General features: G+C 33.7%; 1 protein-coding gene and 1 non-coding gene across 3 annotated transcripts; one reads left to right on the top strand and one right to left on the bottom strand.

The window, feature by feature from the left end:
• Window positions 1-2549: 2549 nt before the first annotated feature.
• Window positions 2550-2623, top strand: TRNAN-GUU (transfer RNA asparagine (anticodon GUU)). The gene has a single exon. It is a non-coding gene; the product is annotated as a tRNA-Asn (tRNA).
• Window positions 2624-3920: 1297 nt separating this feature from the next.
• Window positions 3921-8794, bottom strand: LOC141647573 (uncharacterized). 2 transcript variants are annotated; one of them, XM_074455814.1, is made up of 2 exons: window positions 7487-8794; window positions 3921-4252 (listed from the first exon to the last, which is right to left on the bottom strand). In XM_074455814.1, the coding sequence occupies exon 1, from the start codon at window positions 8659-8661 to the stop codon at window positions 7528-7530; it is 1134 nt and encodes a 377-aa protein (XP_074311915.1). In that variant the 5' UTR covers window positions 8662-8794; the 3' UTR covers window positions 3921-4252; window positions 7487-7527. The 2 variants fall into 2 exon arrangements, with proteins under 2 accessions (XP_074311915.1, XP_074311914.1); XM_074455813.1 differs by having other exon boundaries at window positions 3921-4327; window positions 7487-8793.
• Window positions 8795-24567: the final 15773 nt, after the last annotated feature.

Below are 24567 nucleotides of genomic sequence, written 5' to 3' on the forward strand. Positions count from 1 at the left end.
ATTGATTTATATATATTGTGTTGCATCAATTTCTTTTGATCATTCATATGCGTTGGAGGATGGTGTGGAAATTAATCAGGGTCTGTGATACGGTGTGGAAGTTATTCAGGGTATGTGATATGGAGCGGAGATTATTCAGGGTATGTGATATGGAGCGGAGATTATTCGGGGTATGTGATATGAAGCGGAGATTATTCGGGGTATGTGATATGGAGCGGAGATTATTCAGGGTATGTGATATGGAGCGGAGATTATTCAGGATATGTGATATGGAGCGGAGATTATTCGTGGTCCGTGATATGGAGCGGAGATTATTCGAGGGTCCGTGATACGGTGTGGAGATTATTCAGGGTCTGTGATATGGTGAGGCGGAGGATGTGACTAATTGGAAATGGAGTTATGTATTTTGTTGTCGTACTTGTTTTGTTTTCCCTACTCAACCTCGTGGTTGACCCTGTGTATTCGTGAACACCTGTGATGATCCGTTTTATGGGGAGCAGACTTGACAGGTTTAAGCGTTAGGACGGGAGCTTGATGGGAGTGAGACACTGGATCAGACGACCTAGCAGCTAGACCATCATCTAGAAGACTTCACTTTTAATTATGTCAGTTCTTGTAATTCGAGTTGAAAAGAGTATTTGTAATAATTAAGTTGAAAATATTACATAAATTGCCTTGGAGTTTAATTTGTTATTCACTACCTCGGGAAACCGAGATGGTAACAGTCCGTTTTATTAGAGAATGTCTTGACGAGGACTTCTTTTATAAACCGGGGTGTTACAAGTAAAGACTTTCTTAGTAGGCCTGTGGGAGAAGGGGGCCTTGGTCTTCGCAATATTGGTTGCTTTAATCAAGCCCTCCTTGCAAAATCTGCTTGGAGAATCTTATGTAATCCGGGAAGTCTTATTAGTATGGTGATTGGTCCCAAGCTTGGTATCCAAGATGATATCTTTTCCGAGAATCATTTGGAAGGCTCCCCATGCGTCGTCATGGGCTCTCAAAAGCCTTGTCTGGGGTTCCGATCTTATCTACAACAATATTGCCTGGTCAATTGGATCTTCATCTCGTCTTAATGCTTGGAAGAGTAAATGGATAGAGGGTTATAGTCTTCATGATATTTGTGGGGATTCTCTGGATGTTCCTACTGACTCCACGCTCTTGGTAGGTGACCTTTACGATAATCACAGAAAATGGGATCTTTCCTCTCTTGGTTTCGATCCGGGTGAGGAAGTTACAAGGAAAATCCTCGCAACTTATATTCCGTGTCAACCTTCGGATGACTCCTTCTATTGGAAATTTTCTAAACATGGCGTCTATACTGTCAAGTCGGGTTACTATGCTGCTAAGGCCTTATCTGATGGACCTGCCACGAGTGCTGATCGCTCTAGAATGTCTCCAACCATTGTGGCTTTCTGCAAATCAAAGCTTTGGAAGTTGCCTATTTCTAACAAACTAAGGGTGTTCTTATGGAAATTTATGGCTAATGCCCTTCCCGTGGGTTCTGAATTTCTCAAACGCAAGATGAGTTCGCGCTCCTCTTGTACTCTCTGCGATGGCTTACCTTCTTGTGTGGAATCTATTTCTCACCTCTTCAGAGATTGTTGCTTTGCAAAAGCTCTTTGGTTTGGCTGCCCTTTAGGAATTAGAATCACTGGGGGGTGGATATTGATGTTAGGATTTGGGTCATAAACTGGGTCAAGTATTTCTTAAGTGGCCCAGATCCTACTTCCCTCCTTTTTCCCCTTATCGCTACCCTTTGGAGAATTTGGTGTTGTAGGAATGATATGGTCTTCAGGAGTCGTCGCCCTTGGCCGATGAGTGCCCTCAGTTCTATTCTTGGAGACATTCAGTGTATGAATGAGGTTGTGTGCAATAAGGATGCTTGTCTCCTTCAAGCGCCATTGTTGGACTTCTCTTCTGATTTTGAACTAGCAAAGAGAATTAGAAACTCTTTTCCCTATTGGATTGTTGGTGGACCTGTGTGCGAAAATGTTTGCACTGTTAAGTGTGATGCTGCTTGGAGGGATGATAGAAGTTCTGGCATGGGGTGGTGCTTGTTGGATGGTGATGGGACCTTAAGGAATACTGCGCATGCTCGCTCGTTTGCCTCTTCTGCCCTACAAGCTGAAGGTCGGGCTGCTATCAAGGCGCTAAAATGGGCGTTGGATGAAGGGTATCTTCATGTTAGATTGGTTACGGACTGCCTTGTTTTGGTTTTGCAGGTGGCCGGAGCGGAAAAGCCTATTGCGTCTATTACTTGCATTATCCAGGATTTTAAGTCTATTGCGTCTCATTTTCACTGTTGCTCTCTTAGCTATTGTCCTAGGGGAGTGAATAGGATAGCTCATAATCTTTTCAAGAAGCTCATTGTAAGTTATTTATCTATTTGTTCTTTGTCAAAAAAAAAAAAAAAAAAAAAAAAAAAAAAAAAAAAAAAAAGAAATTAAATGACGGATGAATTTTACATAGAATAGACATAGATATGGGTGATGTATCAAATACTTTTGGAGCCTTTTAAAGTAGCGATTTTCATGGATAGCAAATAAATAGCTGGAATAGCTCAGTTGGTTAGAGCGTGTGGCTGTTAACCACAAGGTCGGAGGTTCAAGCCCTCCTTCTAGCGTCCTTTTTTAGTCCTATTTTCCAAATGAAGAACTACAAACGTAGTTGGTTTTTGCTTCTCAAATATTTAGATTTTGAATCCTTTTGGTTTGGCTAAATCACAATTAAAGCATATATCAGCACCGGCTATTTCGAAAGGGAAACCAGGGTGCACCCTCGAAGATGCTCTAGCTTGGCAGTTGGCACTAATCACTATTGCTTGACTTGGTGCTACACTCACCAAGCCAAACAGTTTCGGTACTTTATATGCTCTAGCTTTACGGGTAAGGTTATCGTTGGAAAAGGTCCAGAAACGAGGTTTGAAACTCGTATCGAAATCGACAATGTCTATTTCAAACAGTAAGATAACCCATCTCGACACTTGACAGTTGACACTCGACACATTATACATGCTGATTAATCAATCCTCTATGGAGTATGGAACATGGCTTCGTCCTAATCATTTGTTTGCCAAATCGTCATGAACTACCAGATTGGTGTGAGCTGGCAATCGTTGGAGAAACACTAGATTGCATACAGTGAGGACATGGTCAGTAAACTTTTTGGGTTAGGTCTTGACTTATTTACATTTGAACGACATCTCACTCACAACTGATTGATTTTATGCATTTTATTGCATACACAAATTCAAGTGCATTTTAGTATTTGTGGTAGTAAATTCGAGTGACTTGGTTTCAATTGTTCTTTTGCGGTACATGACATTTTTTTATTCAGTGCGAAAGATATTTTAGTTAAAGGTAAATAATTAGATTGGAGTCAATGTGATCCAATCCAATTAGTCAATTACTATAGTCTATAACCCATTTATTTCATACCAATAAGAGAAGCAAATCGATTTAAGAATCCTCGTGACCCTTAATTGTCAACCACAAAAGTTTCTGTAACTTGCTTGCAGCATCATGTTAGCTGGTTAGCTGGCAAACAGGCTACAAATATAGTCTTCCAGTTCCGAAATATCGGATCAGAAGTTCGGCAGAGAAATCAAACGAGAAAGTAAGAAGAAGATCATTGTAACATATACCATACCCCGTTTTTACTTCATCTACTATCCTTTAATAAGTGGCTTATTACTTAATCAAGTATATTCTATTATGAAGATTATAGGTAGAGATATACCATATACCATATACCATATACCATATACCATACCCCCCTTTTTACTTGATCTACTATCCTTCTTAAGGCTTTCCTGCATTCACTAACGATTACAGTATCTTTGTTGAATAATCGACTTGGGGAGGAATTCATTGATAGTCACTGAGTTAGTTCTCCACAACTGTGCTGCGTCCTCCCTCTCCTTGAGGGGAAACAGATTGACATTGTAGCACTAATCTGAACTACTAATAAGAAACTTGGTCATACATTCCTGTTTGCCCTTTTTCCTTTGAAACAAGGGGGCCAAGTAACTATTCTATATTTCCATGAATCCAAGTGGACACTTCTTTCATATTTCCAGTCCGTATTACCGGAAGGAGGAGACTACAACAGTATGTTGCCCAACCAAATATCCATGTGAGCACAGTATTGCAAAAATACAGATTAAGACGATGATTTCTGTTGGAAACATTCATGTGAAGGAATACATTTTGCTAATTGGAAACATTTCACCGCTGATTCATGATTGCCCTTTCTGCCAAGAAAAGGTTAGATCTCTTCTTATTCATGGAAGCTTGTCCAAATCATCTTCAAAGTTCAAATGCATTTACTGCAAGCAATTAGCACAAATGTAATTAATGATATGTGTTTATTTCTTTGGTTCTAAAGTCTAAACACAACAAATTCAAATTGAATCTCAGAAAACAGGAAAAGAATTGTATATAATCAACCAATCAAATATTATTAATACGGATGTTCCGAAGAGAATCTCAACCAATTCATTAACAATATTAATACGGTTTTATCATCGTCTTGCAGCAGTTTATCATGAGTATTTAAACTTATCCTCGCCCAAAAGAAACTCGGAGACAAGCTACAACAAATACCTCACTCCTTAAATTCAAGAGCAACAAGGTAAAATTACTATACACTCTACACTCTCAGCACCAAGAGGCCACCATAATGTCAGTCGATATTATGTAGTACACAATGGTTGAAAGTGGAGAATCACAAGTTAAGAGAAGGAAACAAACACGAAAGTAAATAACAGGACCATGGTAAAATTAATATGCGAAAGACTTTAACAAGGAAGTTACTTCAGAATCGAATACTCCGAAAAGAGTCATAACACAAGAGAGGCACTCTGTCTCTCAATAATTCTATATATTTCTTTTGTGATTCAATAATTAATTAACAAAACAATGAACATGGTAAGAAAGTGTGCATATGTATACACATAAGACACACGTTGCCACAAGAGGGCTTTACATCACCTTGAAATAGCATCAATAACATTATCTACCAAACCCTTCTCCTTCAAAACCTACTCCACCAAACGCCTAGGCGCCATTCCTCTTCTCGAGGCTATAAGCAAACAAGGAATGATGTATAGCTAAAAATCAGGCTTGTAAGTTGTCAAAAATAGACAAGATTACCTTGTTAAAAAAACAGTCAGCCTACTCAAAACCAAGTCAGTGCTCAATCATCTCGCTCAGTCAACTACTTAATGGACATGACTGACAGACTAAAAGTTAAAAGTCAAGTTAATAGTATTTATGCCGTAGAGGGTGATCAAAGATAATTAAAAAAAAAAAAATACCCCGGTACCTTGAAGGATTTGAAACACCCAATAATCCCCTTTCTCAAGTCCAAATCTCTCCGTTTTTACAATTCCAAATCACCTACCTACCTACCTAATACCCACCTTACCTATCTACTTTAGAGCATCTCCTATACTATGCAAAATTGCAAATGCTCTTTGTGAGACACTCTCGGGCATTCTTCGGAGCATCTCCTATATAAATGTGGTTTGCTGGACACTCTCAAGCTCAAGTGCTCCGATTTATGCCATAGCTAGAGATGTAAAATAAGTTGAGCCGGCTCGACAAACCCCCAAAATTAGTTTGCAAAGCTCAGCTTGAGCACAGCAAACCAATCTCGAACTTAATCCCGAGCTGAGCATGATCCAATCCAGATGAGCCCGAGATCAATAAGTCCGAGATCCACTACTACTCTCAAAATGAAGGAGCAATATCAATTTGTTAAACAAACCGGCCAAAAAGTCAGGCGTGCTTATTAAAAATTACAGTTACACACCAATTGAAGAACAAAGATACCTAAAAGACACCCATGAGGCCATGATATGTCCTAGAGTAACTACAATGTCGAGAACAAATGAACTCATTCCTCAAGATATAATCAGACTATGTTTATCCACAGACTCAATATGAGTCTCAACAACAGTAAAATATTATTATTTTATACTAAAGACTCGACTCAGACTCTTTTATTTCTTTCACTTTATCCCTCAGACCCAACAAAATTCTCAACAAAAATATAAAGGACACACTAAATTATCTTTTTACACAAACAAAACACTATTCACTAGTCTCAAAATGGGTCTTGGAAACCCAAGACCTATTCTAAGACTTATCTACAGTAATGTTGCTTTATCATGGAAAGTGTGCAGTTTGATGCTCAGATTTCTGTTAAGACCCATGCTCAGACTAGCGTTAAACATAGTCTCATATTAGCTAAACTATATTCTTATAATGAGATTTCAAGTTTTCAACTAATACACTTACAAGCTCGCAGAAATCCTAAATCCTTTATAACTATTGTTTGATGGCTGAACATTTTTTTAACTAGATAAAATTTGCCATTCTGGTTCTAAGTTCCCAGAAACGTTTCTGCAATTTGCACTGTTTGGTGTCTCTTAACAGGTTTCGCCGTTTAGATTCATAAAATTCACACTTATCCTTACCCACCTCAACCATAACAAAAGTTGGTACTTGGCAGACAAGCTACAAATACCTCACTCCTTCAATTTGAGGACAGTCATACAATGTTATTAAACAACTACAGCTATAAAACAAATTCCACTAACTCTCTTCAGCGCGCTTATAAAAGAAAAAAACTAATAATGTAAAAAATTTGTATACCTAAAATACATTTTGCTGCAAGAGGGATTTGCATCACCTTGGAATGTCGTTAGCACAACCTTTGCTATTTTGGTAAATTTCAAGAAGACCAGGTACAGTTTCCTTAAAAGGTTCAATAAGAATCTTTAGGACGTGAGTTTCAGTTTTTAAGGTGGCAGTATGGAAGTTGTAATCTAACAAGCCCTTCTCCTTCAAAACCAACAAGTCCACATGCCTAGGCGCCATTCTCTTCTCAACACTATAACCGAATAATGCAGAATGTGTAGCTAGGAAATCAGGCAAGTAATCAGGCAGGGTCATTTAAAACCCCAACTTTTTCATGATATTTTCTTCAGATTTTAGAAAAACTACAGGATTACTCCTCGTTAACTCGGAAATATAATATTCAGTCCATCCATAACTTTTGAGCAGCTGACATTTTGACTCGTTTCTCTCCTTACTAGAATAACACAACAAATACATGCCACAAAAAAACATCTCAGATTACGAGGAATCCCCAATTTTAGAAAAATAACAGGATTACTCCTCATTAACTCAGAAAGATAATATTCAGTCCATCCATAGCTTTTGAACAGCTGACATTTCGACTCGAGAATAACACGACAATGACCATGACAACTTGAAGAGTTCACACCGTAAAAAAACGAACCATGAACAAGGTCCTTTTAAGCTGCTTTGAAAAGTTTTATTAGAAGTCAGGCATACAATATAGCTTAACAGTGTTTCAATCAATATAGTTAGGCATCACCTACTACAGGTATAGAACACATTACACAAAACTATTCAGAACAGCTTAAAAGGAAAAACAAATAGAAAACTTTGTATACCTAAAATAGACTTCGCTGCTAGGAGGCTTCGCAGTTTGGCATCACCTTAAAACGGCCTCAACGTTTGAACAACCTTTGCTATTCTGGTAAACTTTAAGAAGACCCGGTACAGCTTCCTTATAAGGTTCAATAAGAGTCTTTAAGAACTTAGTCTCGGTTTTAATGATGGCAGTATAAAAGTTGTAATCTAACAAACACTTCTCCTTCAAAATCAACAAAACACGATGTCTGGGCACCATTCGAGTCTCTAGACTATAAGTAAACAACGCAGAATGTGATGCTATGAAATCAGGGTCATAACCCAACTCAGTCATCAAAAATCCCAACTTTTTCTTAATACTTTCTGCAGATGATAGGAAAGCATTAGGACCTCTCCTCATTAATTCAGAAACATCATATTCAGTCCATCCAAAGCTTCTTAAAGCTTGACATTTCGACTCAATACATTCCTTACTAAAGCCAGACAGCAAATACAAGCCATACAAAAACATCCCAGAAGTTCGAGGAATCCCCAATTCCTCTTCAACCCTAACCAGCACATTTCGGAAAAACTCGGGTTTCCTCAAAAAACACGCATGTTGTTTTACAATGCTATTCCGAATAACATGAATACCGACACCGTACTCATTATTCAACAACGCAACATTGGATACAAGATTTTCAAGAGCAGATGTTGTTGTAAACGCATTTGATTTTCTAAAAAGCTTGGTTAGATTTTCATCACTACCCAAAACAGCCCTAAGATCATGGATAATTGTATCCATCTGTCTAGTTACAAATGAAGGACTAGAGGTAATAACAGAAACTAAATTGGACCCAGAAAAACCATGATCTTGGAGAAGTTTAAATTTGGGTTTTAGGGTTTGGTGAACATTAGAAGCTAAGATTTTAGGGCAAGAAGATACAACCTTTATGATATGGGTATCATCAAAACCATGTTGTTTTAAGAAATCAACAACAGAATTAGCATTATCAGATGATTTGAAGTCATTAGTATTCTTGGAAGGTAGTTTGGTAGAAGTTGATAAAGCTTGTTGATGAGAGAAACCCAGATTATTAACTAAATAATTAGCGAAAGATTGATTTGGGGATTTGGTTGAATAGAGATGGAAACGATAGAAATTGTGCAGAAATGAGAAGGTTTGAATGCTGTTTTTGCAACGCAAACTCAGCATTTTTTTCCTTCTTTTGAAGGTTTACTGTCAAGTGTTGAAGAACGGAGAAAGAACAATGACCCGGTCAGTCAATGCGATTAGGTCTGGTAAGCGGTTCAATTGGTTCAGATTTTAGGACCGAAATTCAAGATCTAATTTAGTGGGGTTTTTGTTTTGAAGTAAAATATTGGTTTTGCTCATGTAAAACGGTTTTATATAAGAACTAGTTTTAACCTCTTGCAAATTGCACGGGCTTACATAAATACTAGGTAATATCCTGCGCTTCGCGCGGTCTGTTTATATATTTTATTATTATATTATAATTAAAAAAAATTATAACAAATATATGACATTTAAGATTTATTGATAAATAAAAATAGATAAATCTTTCTAAATTTTCAATTTTTAGGTTTAACTTCAATTTATTTTCACATAAAGTACATATAGTTTTAATTATAAACCATAGCCACTTATGAATCATCAATATGTTATAAATATAGTTATTGTGTAATATAGTTATAAATATGTTATAAATGAGGTATACAATACTTATTTAGTTATAATATAGTTTTTGTGTAATATTATTGTCCGAGTTTTCCATGATGGTCAAATCTTCATGGTTGAAAAAAACTCATTACTGGTAGACTGTTAATGGTCTAGTGATTAACCTTTCTATAATTTTCACTTTTTATATTTAACTCTTACGGAAATTTTAAATCTCTAGTTTTCTTCTTATTATGATGTTAATTCTTCAATTTTAAACACTTTTTTTCTTAAAGTTGCAAATTTATAAATTTCAGTCCGAGTTTGCCATGATGGTCAATCTCCATATTTTTAACAAAAAGTTATACAAATTTCTATAATATCCACACATTTAACTTAGTTAACTCGTTTCACCTTTTCAATGTCATGAAAAATCGAATGAAGTTTATTCTGTAATCATGATTAATTCAAATGAACGAAGTTTCTTGTGGGAACTAAATGTACATTTCTTTTACTCTCTTCATTATTCATGGCAACTCCTTTCTTGCTCCTGTTTACCCGTCTTTTTTGCATATAATGGGATTTGAGCTCATTTTTCATAAGAATCATCCTAAGATACGATGATAAATAATAGAACGTTTATAGCAAGATTACGCTGAATCAATGACAAAATAAATGTTTAGACCAAGCCTTCACAAACAATCAGAGGTATTCAAAATAAAGGTAATCAACGGTTTTCAACTTTCTCCCTTTACAGGCACAGCAGGACCCGCTAAACTCGGGTCTCGGCCGAAAATTAAATTCAATTGAAAGCATTTTTCACAATCATCATAATGATTTATATTTTATATTTTTTTTATAAAATATTTTTTATATAAAATTAGAAAAAAAATTGACCATAATTATTTAATATAGTTTAATAAATACTACATAATATTTATTATGTTCATATTTAAGGATTTGTAGTATTTAATGCTTGTAATTAAGGCTGAAACGGCACGTGGCGCATCCACAGCGTTTCAACCCAGCGCTAAACTCGGGTCTCGGCCGGTCCTACTCGGGTTGTTGGGAGAGACATATTCATCTCGAGAACTGGGTAATTGACTTGTTACCATTACATACCCGTTTCTCCGTGTTGAAATTTTGTCACCAAAACTCAAATCTTGGCCTCATCACTGTGCTAGATGTATAAACTATCGCAACTTTGACGTTGATTTCCACTTGCGTTAACAGCAAACCCGATCCCTTCTTCACTAACAATATTTATCGTTGTGCTCCTGAAGTAGGAGTACAGTATCGATTGTTTTTTGTTATGCAATTCTAGAAGTGGCTAAATAAAGTTAACAATGATGAGTAGATGAAGCACTAACGAAGTGACATTATAATTAAATAACTGATTTTAGTTTGACATTTATGCAAATCTATCAAAAAAAATGAAGAAGTGGATAATAGGGAGTAAAATAAAGCTAATGACTTAATTGTAAAATGTTGTGTGAGATGAAAGAAGAGATTTATATTGTGAGAGATGAAAGAAGAGATTTAACAAAATTTATGAAGTGCATGCATCAACGCTTAAGTGTAAAATGTTGCTTCGAAAGTTGTATTATCTCGTTTATTAGTTTAGTTTGTAATAATTGTAATGGCTTCATTCAGTGTTTTTAAATCTTGGGAATATGAGAAAACTTTTGTTTCATACTATAGTCATTTCATGGAAATTTTCTTAGTTATATGCATGGTTAGACCCGTAAAAATGGTGTTACATTACATTGAACATAGGTGGTCAATATATTATGTTTATGCATCTATAATAATTACACAAAAACTTTAATCATCGACATGAGTTATGGAGTATTAGTTTTGTCTACTCTTATATTACTGATTTTGTGAGTATTAGCGTGAAAAGGTAGATTATATGAACAAATACTCCAAAGTAATTATAAATACTCAATTTTGTAGTAATAATTCTACATGCCATACGTATCAAATCCACACTTTCTTAACCCAACTTTATATATAGACAAAGATAAGATTATATCACTAAATGTAACGAAAATTATATTCAATTGAAAGCATTTTTCACAATCATCATAATGATTTATATTTTATATTTTTTTTATAAAATATTTTTTATATAAAATTAGAAAAAAATTGACCATAATTATTTAATATAGTTTAATAAATACTACATAATATTTATTATGTTCATATTTAAGGATTTGTAGTATTTAATGCTTGTAATTAAGGCTGAAACGCCACGTGGCGCATCCACAGCGAAAGATTGATTTGGGGATTTGGTTGAATAGAGATGGAAACGATAGAAATTGTGCAGAAATGAGAAGGTTTGAATGCTGTTTTTGCAACGCAAACTCAGCATTTTTTTCCTTCTTTTGAAGGTTTACTGTCAAGTGTTGAAGAACGGAGAAAGAACAATGACGCGGTCAGTCAATGCGATTAGGTCTGGTAAGCGGTTCAATTGGTTCAGATTTTAGGACCGAAATTCAAGATCTAATTTAGTGGGGTTTTTGTTTTGAAGTAAAATATTGGTTTTGCTCATGTAAAACGGTTTTATATAAGAACTAGTTTTAACCTCTTGCAAATTGCACGGGCTTACATAAATATTGTGAACATCAAAAATTTTATACTAACGTTTTTATCATATACCGTTGAATATTTTGATTTATAAATATATTTTCAACAAAAAAATTATCTAAAATAAATTTGAACAAAGTTGTTATGTATGAATATAAAATCAACAAAATGTAATTATCAAATTGTCAATATAGGGAAAAAAAAATTATGTAACAAATTATGATGAATTTTTTTTTCACTATTTACCAAGAATTTTGAATATTTTTCTGATTACAATTTTTTATTTCAAATTTATTTTATTAATATTGAATAAAATGTAGATAACATTGTTTACAAACCATGAAACTCTACTACTTAACATTTTTTTCAAGGCTACGTAATATTTTTTTTTCGGGGTATCGTTACTGAGAATATTTACATTTCTTTTTGAAATTATTTAGATTTAAAGAAAAAAATTGCACTGTATATCAAAAACTTTTACAAATTTTAGTTTTATTCGTGAAATTTTATTAATATGTAGACAATTTTTGAAATTAAAATCTGTTAGTACCTTACATTTTTTTTTTCCATTTACTTTTATGCTTTTATACATGTTTCTATATAGTTTTAGTATAAAAATGACATTGGAAATGTTGATAATAAATAAATTTTGCAATGAAATAGTAGTAATGTGAAATGAGTAGTTGCAAACGAAAACAAAAAAAAACGTGGGTGATAGTGCTGATATCACAATGACATCAATTGATAACTTTTCAAAGTGGAAATTGTTCTTGTACATATGACGTGGATCAACCACAAGTGTTTATTTGTTCTTGCTTTAATATAAGTAAGATTGTTGTTTTTCATGTTGGATGGGTTTGAGTTGTGTCTGTTTACCACTTTACCGAGTAGATTTGCGGTCTAATAAAGCTCGGGGTGAGTTGAATTAATTCGAGTACGGAAAATCCACACAATATCGCTAATGTTTGATTTGTTTTTCATGAAACCCAATGTTTTAAGTTTGTGCACATGAGACCCTCAAATTTATAGTTCTTACTCACGGTTGACCAAAACGTAATTTCGGTTAATTTTTTAGGTTAAATTAAAGACATGTATTTTATTTTAGAAGAAAAATTAATTAAAAAGTTGAAAAAAGAAAACTAATGATATCATGTGGATATTTGGAAACCTCTAGAATACCATGTACACAAACTAAAAAACACGCAAAATACCATATCATAGACGCACTATTTTTTCAAATTATAAATCACATTATTTGTCCCTGCAAAATTTAATTAAATACTCATTAATCAAGAATAACTATCAATTAAAATGAACAAAAGCCTATGATTTAATCACGGCAGACACACAAAAAATACCGCAAAGTGATCATTTGCCTAAACTTAAAAACAGGGAAAAAAAATTATACATCAAACGTACTACATCAGATGTACTATATCAAACTTACTTCAATTAGTCTTGTTTATAACCGTGTAAATTACAACGAAGGGATGTATCACCCTATCACCCCTAAAAAAGGTGTTGGTAGGGATGAATTTATACCTCCAACAACAACAACAACAACATCATAGCCTTAATCCCAAAATGATTTGGGGTCGGCTGACATGAATCATCCTTTAGAACCGTCTATGGGTGAACGCACACCTCCAAATGCGAAAAAAATAAAAAAGGGAAAAATGAAAAACAAAAGGGGGAGTGAAACATAATACAAAGTCAAGGTAAAATTATACTCCCTCCAATTTCCTATTGTCTTCCCTCTTTCCTTTTTCACACAAGTTTGATTATCTTCCCTCTTTCCTTTTTTGGTAAGTTTCATTCATTTTTTATTAATTTATCTCTCCTAAAAAATCAACAACTCTCATTACTTTATCTATTCTTTATTCATCATTCATTCTTTATTATTTTCTCTCACCTATAAATTTCACAACTTACAATACTTTATTCTACTTTATTCCTTCTTTCTTCCCCTTTCTTAATTTTTGTGCCCAAAAGAAAGAGGGAGATATAAAGAAATAGGAGGGAGTAGGTTTTAAAATTGAAATTCGGATTTCTTTTATAAAAACTTAAAATTTTAAATCGAGAATAAAGATTAAAACGATTTTGAAAACCGCAGTAGACTTTAAGGAACCGGAATACCATAAAAGTAAACCAAGTAAAATATATAAGAAAGTGATTGGTAAAAAAGGTGTAATAAAGGAGAGAAGGACAAATAATTTTTTTTTTAAAATTTAAATAACAACACGAAATATTTTTTTTTTTTTTAAAATTGTGCCCTCTCCGTCACCACACTCTCCTCAAGCGCCAGAAATCTCATATCTTGCTCTATCACTCTCAACCATGTCTGTCTCGGTCTCCCTCTACCCCTAGGGACCCTTTCTGTTCTCCAAGTCTCCAGCATCCTAACTGGTGCGTCCATAAGTCTCCTTCTCACATGGCTAAACCATCTTAGTCGATTTTCCATCATCTTATCCTCTATTGGCGCCACTTTTTGTAACACCACCTTCTTACCCGACCAAGGTAATTGAGAGATGTTACCTTCTCGGTTTCCCGAGACAGTGAATCGGAGATACAATAAAGAAACATTTATTATAAATGACAGGTTTAGTGATTACAGACCATTAACTAATGAATAAAATACAACTCATAGTTACTATACTCATCTAACTAACTATACTCGTCTTGTCGTCCCGTCTCCCGCGTATTTGTTGGAATATGTGTCCTCCGACAATAATGCGATCACAACTGTTGATCATGATGATCACATGTTTAAGTCTCATTTTAAAGAATACAATTGGGAAGTAATATTTTACTGTCAACTCGTCCACACATATCGGTAATGATTGGCTGACTAGAGTTTGACATTACTGTCGTGAGACGGTGGTGACCAGTTGATCCCCTTAGGTCATACCTAAAGGGTAACACTCTTAATTGATCATTTAATTGATCGTATAACGTTACGAGTCAATTAAATTATTTAAAATTGACGGACGATTTTGGAAGTAATATTTATACGTGTCTCATTGAAATTTGATTAAATGAGATACGGTCTGAGTAATCGAATTGTTTTATTACTCAGATGAAATTATTGTTTAAGGAAACAATTGAAATTGAATGAATTATTATAAATACAAATTATTGTAATTTATAAATTGGTAAAATATTTTGGTACAAGTAATTGTGAATTACTAAGTCGATTTTTGTATATGACGTATTTTTATTAATACGTTGATTTTTAATATGTTAAAAATACATAACAATTTTATGTGACATGTGACATATGACAAATTGACAATTTGACAAAGATAAAATGGATTCCATTTTATCCATATTAGCCGAAAATAAGGGAGGATTAAGGAAATATTATGTTTATTATGTGAGTGGTAAGCACGATGATTTCCCTAATTGACTAGCCATGCAAACCTAGTGATCATTGTGAAGAACAACTAGTGCATGCATTGGCTCCCTCTTCTCCCCTCTTCCACCCGGTTTTTGAGAAGAAAAACCACTTCGGTTTTTCTTCTTATTTTACCCATTATACACTACAAATGAGATTAGTGCATAATATTATTCATTCATCTAAAATTTGAGTTTTAGAAAGATAAAAACTCTTCCTTCTCTTCCTTCTCTCTAACCGAAATAATAGAGAGTTCCATAATATTTTTGGGTCAATTTTTATGCTAAATTAATATTATTCTAGTATACATAATATTAATTTGATTAAGAGTCTATCTTGGGTATTTTACTTTGGGAGGGATCCTACACTTGGATCCTTGTTCATCCATTGAGGAAAGCACAAGAACAAAAGAGAAGGAGATCTCTTTTGTGCCCATATAAACCGAAATACCAATGTAAGATAAAGATCTATTCCTTAAATTGTTTATAGTTTGCATGCATAAGATCACCAATTAATTTTGTGACTAAATTAACATAAAACATATATGAATATGTTAGTAAAGAGATCTAGATTTCTAACAATTGGTATCAGAGCCTTGGTTGTTTGCATGCAAATCGGTTAAAAGTTTTTCCGAGTTATACGATTAACATATAAAACTTGTTTAATTTGTGTTATTATGATATATCACAAAAATCATTATGCATGTTAAAGTTTCTGGTCCTAAAATGTTTTTAGGATATTTTGGTTAATTTATGGATTTTTATTGTTCATATTACATAATAATGGCATTAAAAATATGATTTTATGAATAAAATGTCATTTTCGGACTAAAATTAGCTAAACTTTGAATTTTTCAGTGATTTTTGGATATGTTATCACATATATTATTTTGAGATGACCTGTAAATTTTCATAATTTTTGGACTTCTTATGCTCGAAAAATCCTGGATTTTTCATTATTAAAATCGGTTTTAGATGAAAAATAGGTTAATATGAGATAAATTTTGAATCTGGTCATAGAAATTTATTATGTTGTCACATGCAATTTTACAAGATGTGTGTAAAATAATAGGCTATATTGAAGTCTTTATGCATGATTTATGATTTTTTGAAGAAAAATAGCATAAATAGTGACTTAATTAGTGAAATATTAATAAAACATACTCCATGACTAAGGAAAAATGTTACATGTTGCATTTTATTATCTTTTTCAGATCTAAAATTGAAAAGTTGATGAATATAATTTTTCTCATGTTTTTATGATTATTTTTGTTAAAACCGATAAACAACAACATTGTTTTTCCGGATAAATTTCAAAATATTTAACCTAAGTTTTTGAAATTATGAGTGTCATGGTATTTTTTTCCAGAATATTCATGATTTTAAATTTCAAATTTCAAATTTATTTGAAATTTTGTGATTTATTTGAAGTTTATAGCCTTTTTATTGTAATTTTATGTCCATTAATGAACAAATTTTAGAAATATGAGTTAATTATGGTCAAATAATTAGTGAAGACTAAATTTTAAGTCCTAAGAGGTTAGGGTAATTAACTTATGCATAAATATGAATTTATGTAATTTTTTGTGATTATAAAACGTTGAATCACGCAAATCCGTAAAAACCGTGTAATATACGATATTGGCTACTTAAAGGCGATTTAGCATAAAATTGGGCATGTTCATACATATTATAATGCTGCATTTTCTTTATGATTGTCATAATTTTAATTTTATGTAATTTTTGAATTATGTAATTTTACTTAGTATGGCCTTAGTTTTAATTGGTATTACCCGAAATGTATGGGAATATCGATTCGGTTGTAATTTATTGTGATATCGTATCACCATTTTGTAATTTAATAGATTTATTTTATTTTAGTTACAAATGTATAATAGGAATTTATGTAATTTGTTATGTAATTTTATTTATTTCGGAGTTCCCAGAGATGGATTTCTTCAAGATGGCGATACATAAAGACGGTGTTACCTCGAGATGCGTGACACAATCGAAGTTCAAGGGACCAATGGAGTTGGTTTCCGAATATGTAATAGTTAATTAGATTTTCTATTTTAGGAAGGCCATACTAGGATTTATTTTATGTTTTGCATTTTATTTATATGTTACATGCATCGCTAAATCGCCATAACTAAAACATGCATCTATCTTTCATCGAGTGTATCGACCGTGTCAATTACAATTATCGTAGTTCACCGCTTTAGTTCACTTAAAACGTGATAGATAATAAATTGACATGACCTCTCGCTAAAACAATCAATTGACACATAGCTTTACGAAATAGTAGAAACCATGAAAACCTATTTCGCGAGGGAGTGCACTCGGCCCTACCGGGGTACAAACCTTGTTACGTAGGGGAAGTGGGTGATAAATGTCTATCCACCGAATTCATGTCAATGAGGGGTATTTCGGCACACCGTGTCCTAAGTTGAAATGGGTTTGGATTATGGACACATTTATTCGAAATTTGGGTTGTACTCAACGAAAGTATTCACGACGATTTCCGGATGTGTTTCGGGCTAGAGATAAATATTAATGTAAATTTTATCGACCAAGAGTTCTAAAATTAGAATCGATTAAAAGGTTAATCCACCGAGTTATGTTAACAAAGGGTATTTCGGCATACCGTGCCCTAAATTAATATGGATTTGGATCTTGGAATCATTTATCTAGTTGGGTAGAGGTCACTAGAAAAATGCAATAAAACTTGTTTAAATTAGTTTTCACGAGTATTATTATTAAAACGACATTTGTTTTACTCCTATTTTGTTTTGTAGACCACTTCTTTTTCTCATAACAAATGGCTACACCAAACCCAAACGCCACGCCTCTCGCTAATTCATCATGGCTCCGATCCTTTATGGATCGATGTAAACTTGAAAAGAATGGGTCAAATTTCTCCGATTGGGATGCCCAACTCAAATTAGCCGCCCAAGGTGACGACATGCTTCGTTACCTCACCGAGGCCTCTCCACCCAAACCTAATGCTAGGTCGAGTGCCGCTACTAGGGAAGCATATGAGGCTTACCATAAGGAGTCCGCCGCAATGAAAAACGTGTTGATCTTTGCGATGGAGGCGGATCTCCAAAGGAGAGCCTTTAAGATGGGCACCGCTAATGAGATTTAGTCCAAGCTTGTGACAATGTTTTCACAAACTCCGCTGATCGTCCAATATGAGGCGGCCGCGGCATTCTTTGATCTCGACTTCAAAGAGGGCCAAAAGGTTAGCCCTCATGTGCTCAAACTTATGGAGCTTGTCGAGACCTTGAAAATTCAAAAGGTTGAAATCCCCAAAGAACTTATTGTAGATAGGATTCTACACTCCTTGTCCAAAGTCAAAGCGTATGTTCAATTCCGGGTGAATTTTAACATGCAAAACAAGGACGTCTCTCTTGAAGAATTGCACAAGTTACTTGTGCAAGCCGAAAGGGACATGGGGTTAAATGTGAACCCACCCAAGGATGTGCTTAATATTAACACCAAAAGCAAGGGGAAGTTCAAGAAGAATGGGAGGAAGGGTAAGAAGCAAGCTCCCACTTTCACCAAAGCTAGGACTTATGAAGCTAGCACTTCAAAAATCAAAAAGGGTCCTCTTGATAAATGCCATTATTGTAATGGTGTTGGACATTGGAAAAGAAATTGTTCCAAATACCTTGGTGATATTAAGGCTGGAAAGATTACTCCAGTAGGTAAATGACTATCCTTTTTTTTATGTTTCTAATTCAACTATGGTATTGTGATACAAAGTTGTGATAATGTATCTCCCTTTTTATTGTAAATAGGGCCTCCACCAAGCAAAGACAAAGGAAAAGAAAAGCAAGCTTGAGAAACCATCAAGAAGCTAGGAATAGCTTTCATGGAGCTTCGCTTTTTTATTGTCTTATTTTAATTATGTTTTGGATTTTAGAACCTTTTAAGTTTCCGTGTTCGACATGGAAAGGTATTTTGGATAATTGGTTGTATTTTGGATAATGGTGGCTTGGTTTGCAACCCAAGTCACCCGTTTTATCATTTTATCCTTGTTCTAAAATTCGTATTCAAATGCTTGCTCTTAGAAACATATGATTATTCACTTAAAGTGATCTAATAGACAACTATAATGATGGGATTCATTATATGTCCACATGCTTAAGGCTTGTGTATGATCATTTATAAAGTGATATTGAGTCTATGAACTCTCTTAAAGGAATGTCAATCACCAAGTACACTTACAAAATCTAAAACTATTAGTCAACCTATGAGATATTTCTCCTCATACTTCAAAATCATTATTTGTGTCTCATATGCTATCTTTGAATCTCTAGTGTAAAGATAAAGTGGGAGAAAAATGAGGACACAACACACACCAAGATAAATTTGTGTACTTGTGTAAATGAGATCTACGCAATGAAGAATGATTTGAATGAAGGTATATCTATTTATATAGTATACCCTATAGATGAGATCTATGGTCTCAACTAGTTCTTCATGACTAAAGAGACCAAGTGAAGTAATCATAAAAGTATGTTCTCAAGATAACTACACGAGGAGACCAAAAGAAAGTTTTGGAAGAAAAATGACTAATGTAAAGTCTTAACAAGAGTTTTGACTAAGTTTTGACTAGTTTATGATAAATTTTGACCAATAGTTTCAACCTTGAGATTTACTTAAGAGCCTAAATGAATCAAAGTAACTCCCTAGTAATAAACAATATTTATGACTAGAGGTTGGAAGGATTGATATACCGATATCCTCAATTGCTAAGTTAAGTTTTAAACCACGCAAAAGTCATTACTTAGCCACATTATGAAAATGAATTGGTTAAACCTCCTTCTGAAAGGGATATTTTGAAGGACGTGTATTAGATATTACTTATATTTAATAAATGACATTGCCACACATCATTATGACATGAATGTGTTAGAGATTAAAAATTTCTTTCCATAAGGTTAAAAATCAGACCACTTCAAAATAGGTATTTTGAAAGGATATGATGGGAACATATATGGTTTTATCTCAAACAAAAGCAATATAATGTCTCAATTGAGTAGTCAATTGCGAATCAAGTGGGAGTTAGAAATTATCATGTAAAGACATGGAATTTAGTGGGAGTAATCATCTTATAAAAGTTTAAACTCATCACTCATTGAAGAATGACGAGCTAATACCTTCCTTCACAGAGGAAGATTTAAGTTTTCAATTCTGGATGAAAATGGACCATGATGAATCCAACTACATCATGAGATGTTGGATAAGTATTGAAAGATACACATCGAATCAACGAGAAACGTAGGTTATTCATTTAAATGAAAATGGAATTACCATTAGCAGTCATGGTCGCTCCTTGAACCTAAATATAGTTGATGACATGATTAAAAGTTACTAATGTTTCCGCCATTAGAATAATCATGCACATGTCCAATTATGAATCACATGCGTAAGAGCATGATGAATCATTGGTAAGCCATAGTATAAACGTCATGAATTCTCGAGGAGAATCCGATGAGCGATTTTGGTGTTTGACAGAATACTCTGTTATGTGTCAAGAGGTTGCACATATTAAAGAAATCCGAACACACGTAAAGATTTATGAAAATCCTAAACTTTACAAGCTAAAGGGAGAAATAGGAAGATTGGAAAGATACTTAGTTGAATAAGAAGATGCTCAAAACTAATCTTTCCTAATATGCTAGGACTTGTGAGAAGTGCTAGGCTAATCATCTTGACAAATTGTTGCAAGACTCTACAAAACATTTACCTAGTGCATTGTGTGTGGATGGAGTACTTGATCAGTACAAGTTATATCATTCACCACAAATTCGTTCGTTATGTGATAATCGATAAAGAAGTTCTTCCAAGATAAAGAACCGAAACCAAGGTCGGGAACTTTGATGTGTACTTGATGAGGTTCATGCTATGAGTGATAACATGAAAGTAAAGGATAATACAATTAAGAAGTTTGAACACATGGACACGTGACATGTTAAACTTCTATTGCAATCAACAAGTGTTTACACACTTACGATATGCATCACAAGGTTGTAATATGGTATTGACTACCCGAGTGTGATGTCGACATTTGTTGTTTGAGTTATTATTAACTCACTTTATACTTTGTTACATCCAACGGGTTGTAGAGACAATTGAACCCCGTTTAAGTGAACACGGATTAACATTATATTTGCCCATAGTTACTTACATGAGGTGACGTCTCGAAGTGACTAGAGTGTGATGCGATTGATGGCAAGTTCAAGTGCCATATAGTCATATGAGAATGACTAGTCGATCACATAGGCGGACTGTTAGGAACATTTTGTCGGGCCTTATGACCGCTTATAGAGTTCTGGCAAATTAATATAGCTTGGTCGTGGCGAGAGCTGCTATAGTATTCTAATGAGTCGATTCTTTTGACTAAAGACTATTCACCTAAGATGGCACAGTTTCAGATTAACTTTGATTTGTGTTACTACGACCTTCGTAAATGGGGTCAAATGGGCATATTTTGGGTTATGATGGCTGTGGCTAGTCGAAGGGAATGAGTGCGATAGGAATTGTCCATCCCTAGTCAGGGTTATAACAATATCTCAGGGCCACTCGAGGAGTAATGAACTGGAAATGCGTGGCCACGCTCGGAATGTATCCATAGTGGATAAATCCGGTCAATCAGTTATTCTCCAGATCGAGGAAACCACTCTCGATATGATCACTTGCAAGTACGACCTGAAAGACACCTTGCATTGAGTGGGAGATAGTAATAGGACAAGAGAATTGGTGACGCACACTTGTCGAGGACAAGTGGGAGATTGTTAGAATATGTGTCCTCCGACAATAATGCGGTCACAACTGTTGATCATGATGATCACATGTTTAAGTCTCATTTTAAAGAATACAATTGGGAAGTAATATTTTACTGTCAACTGGTCCACACATATCGGTAATGATTGGTGACTAGAGTTTGACATTTCTTTGTCGTGAGACGGTGGTGACCAGTTGATCCCCTTAGGTCATACCTAAAGGGTAACACTCTTAATTGATCATTTAATTGACCGTATAACGTTACGAGTCAATTAAATTATTTAAAATTGACGGACGATTTTGGAAGTAATATTTACGTGTCTCATTGAAATTTGATTAAATGAGATACGGTCTGAGTAATCGAATTGTTTCATTACTCAGATGAAATTATTGTTTAAGGAAACAATTGAAATTGAATGAATTATTATAAATACAAATTATTGTAATTTATAAATTGGTAAAATATTTTGGTACAAGTAATTGTGAATTACTAAGTCGATTTTTGTATATGAAGTATTTTTATTAATACGTTGATTTTTAATATGTTAAAAATACATAACAATTTTATGTGACATGTGACATGTGACATATGACAAATTGACAATTTGACAAAGATAAAATGGATTCCATTTTATCCATATTAGCCGAAAATAAGGGAGGATTAAGGAAATATTATGTTTATTATGTGAGTGGTAAGCACAATGATTTTCCTAATTGACTAGCCATGCAAACCTAGTGATCATTGTGAAGAACAACTAATGCATGCATTGGCTCCCTCTTCTCCCCTCTTCCACCCGGTTTTTGAGAAGAAAAACCACTTTGGTTTTTCTTCTTATTTTACCCATTATACACTACAAATGAGATTAGTGCATAATATTATTCATTCATCTAAAATTTGAGTTTTAGAAAGATAAAAACTCTTCCTTCTCTTCCTTCTCTCTAACCGAAATAATAGAGAGTTCCATAATATTTTTGGGTCAATTTTTATGCTAAATTAATATTATTCTAGTATACATAATATTAATTTGATTAAGAGTCTACCTTGGGTATTTTACTTTGGGAGGGATCCTACACTTGGATCCTTGTTTATCCATTGAGGAAAGCACAAGAACAAAAGAGAAGGAGATCTCTTTTGTGCCCATATAAACCGAAATACCAATGTAAGATAAAGATTTCTTCCTTAAATTGTTTATAGTTTGCATGCATAAGATCACCAATTAATTTTGTGACTAAATTAACATAAAACATATATGAATATGTTAGTAAAGAGATCTAGATTTCTAACAGTATTTATTTTGGTTGATTTACAAGTTTTATGATCAAATCGATTATTATGATATAAAGATAGTATAAATTCGTTTTTATGATTTCCAGGAGGTGTAAATTATTTTTATGGGTTAAATGATAGATTTTAAGATACCATGAATTTTCGTGGTAATTATTTTGGAGTTTTAGTATTTATTTCATAATTTAAAGTATTGATGCAGTTTTTGCGATTATAGCGATTCTGTTCGGTTTTAATTATATTAAAAATACTAAATCAAATTTTAAATTCACGAAATTTTAATATGTGGCAAAGAAATTGAGTATTAGATTTTGTATAAAATTTTAGGTCTTCAATCATTATTTTCGATTTATGATGTATTTTACAAGTTTGATGAAAACCGTTGTTAAATCAGTCAAATATGTTCGTCTGTTTGTAAAAATCATATCACCTGTTTTTATTTAGAATTTGCAAAAGTGTAAGAGAATAGACTCCTTGTATTTTAAAGTGTAGAGTCTTCATAAAAAATTTCATAATTTTTCATTGTACTGTTTTCTCAGAAACAATTATTTATGAACAGCTCGTCTGTAAATTGCGAATCTATCTTTAGCCAAAAGAATATTACGTAAACTGACTTTTCCTTATGATCCAATGGTTAATATTTTTTTTCACAGAAATTTTATAATGTCTAGTTATGTTTAGAATTTTGCCTTGCCTTAAAATGTTTTCTAAAAGTGGATTTATGAACTGAAACATTATGGGTGACGTTTTCTGACAGTTTTCAAAAATGAATTTTTAGACCCATGATAATTTCGTCCTTTGAAGTTGGTTTTAAAATGAAAGTTGTAGCCAATAGCTACAGAAAACCGTGAGAGTTGGTCTTGCGTCATTTAAATTTTTTTGTATTTAATTAGGAATTTTACAATACTGCTGTTCAGTTTTATAAATTAATATAGAACTCCGTCTTATTAAAGCTTAAGTAATAAGTCTTTACTAAAGTACCTTAAGTCAAAGGATGGTCTTTAAAGTTTAATTTCAGTAACTTAATTTATTTAAAGTCCTTAAATAAATTTTATACTTTTGGATTTAAGTTTAAGTTTTCTAATTCGAAGAAAATAAAAGTGTAGTTCACTTACGAACCATGTGAATAATATACTATAACACTTGGAATACTTTTAAGTTTGGAATAATGAAAGTAAAGGCAAAGAATAATAAACTAAGGCATACAGTTTTACTAAAACAACTATATGGTTGGGTATCTTGCGGGCGGTACAGATCGTCGTAGAGTCATGTACATGTACTTAGACTAGGACTTCGCACTGCGTGGTAAGTCGTGTCCTATTATAGTTTGTTGTCAAGTTAACGAGCTTGGAGTTGGTCATCTTAGCGTGACATTGGGTTCCCGA

Source organism: Silene latifolia, chromosome 3 (genome assembly GCF_048544455.1).
Source record: "Silene latifolia isolate original U9 population chromosome 3, ASM4854445v1, whole genome shotgun sequence".
NCBI lineage: Eukaryota > Viridiplantae > Streptophyta > Magnoliopsida > Caryophyllales > Caryophyllaceae > Silene > Silene latifolia.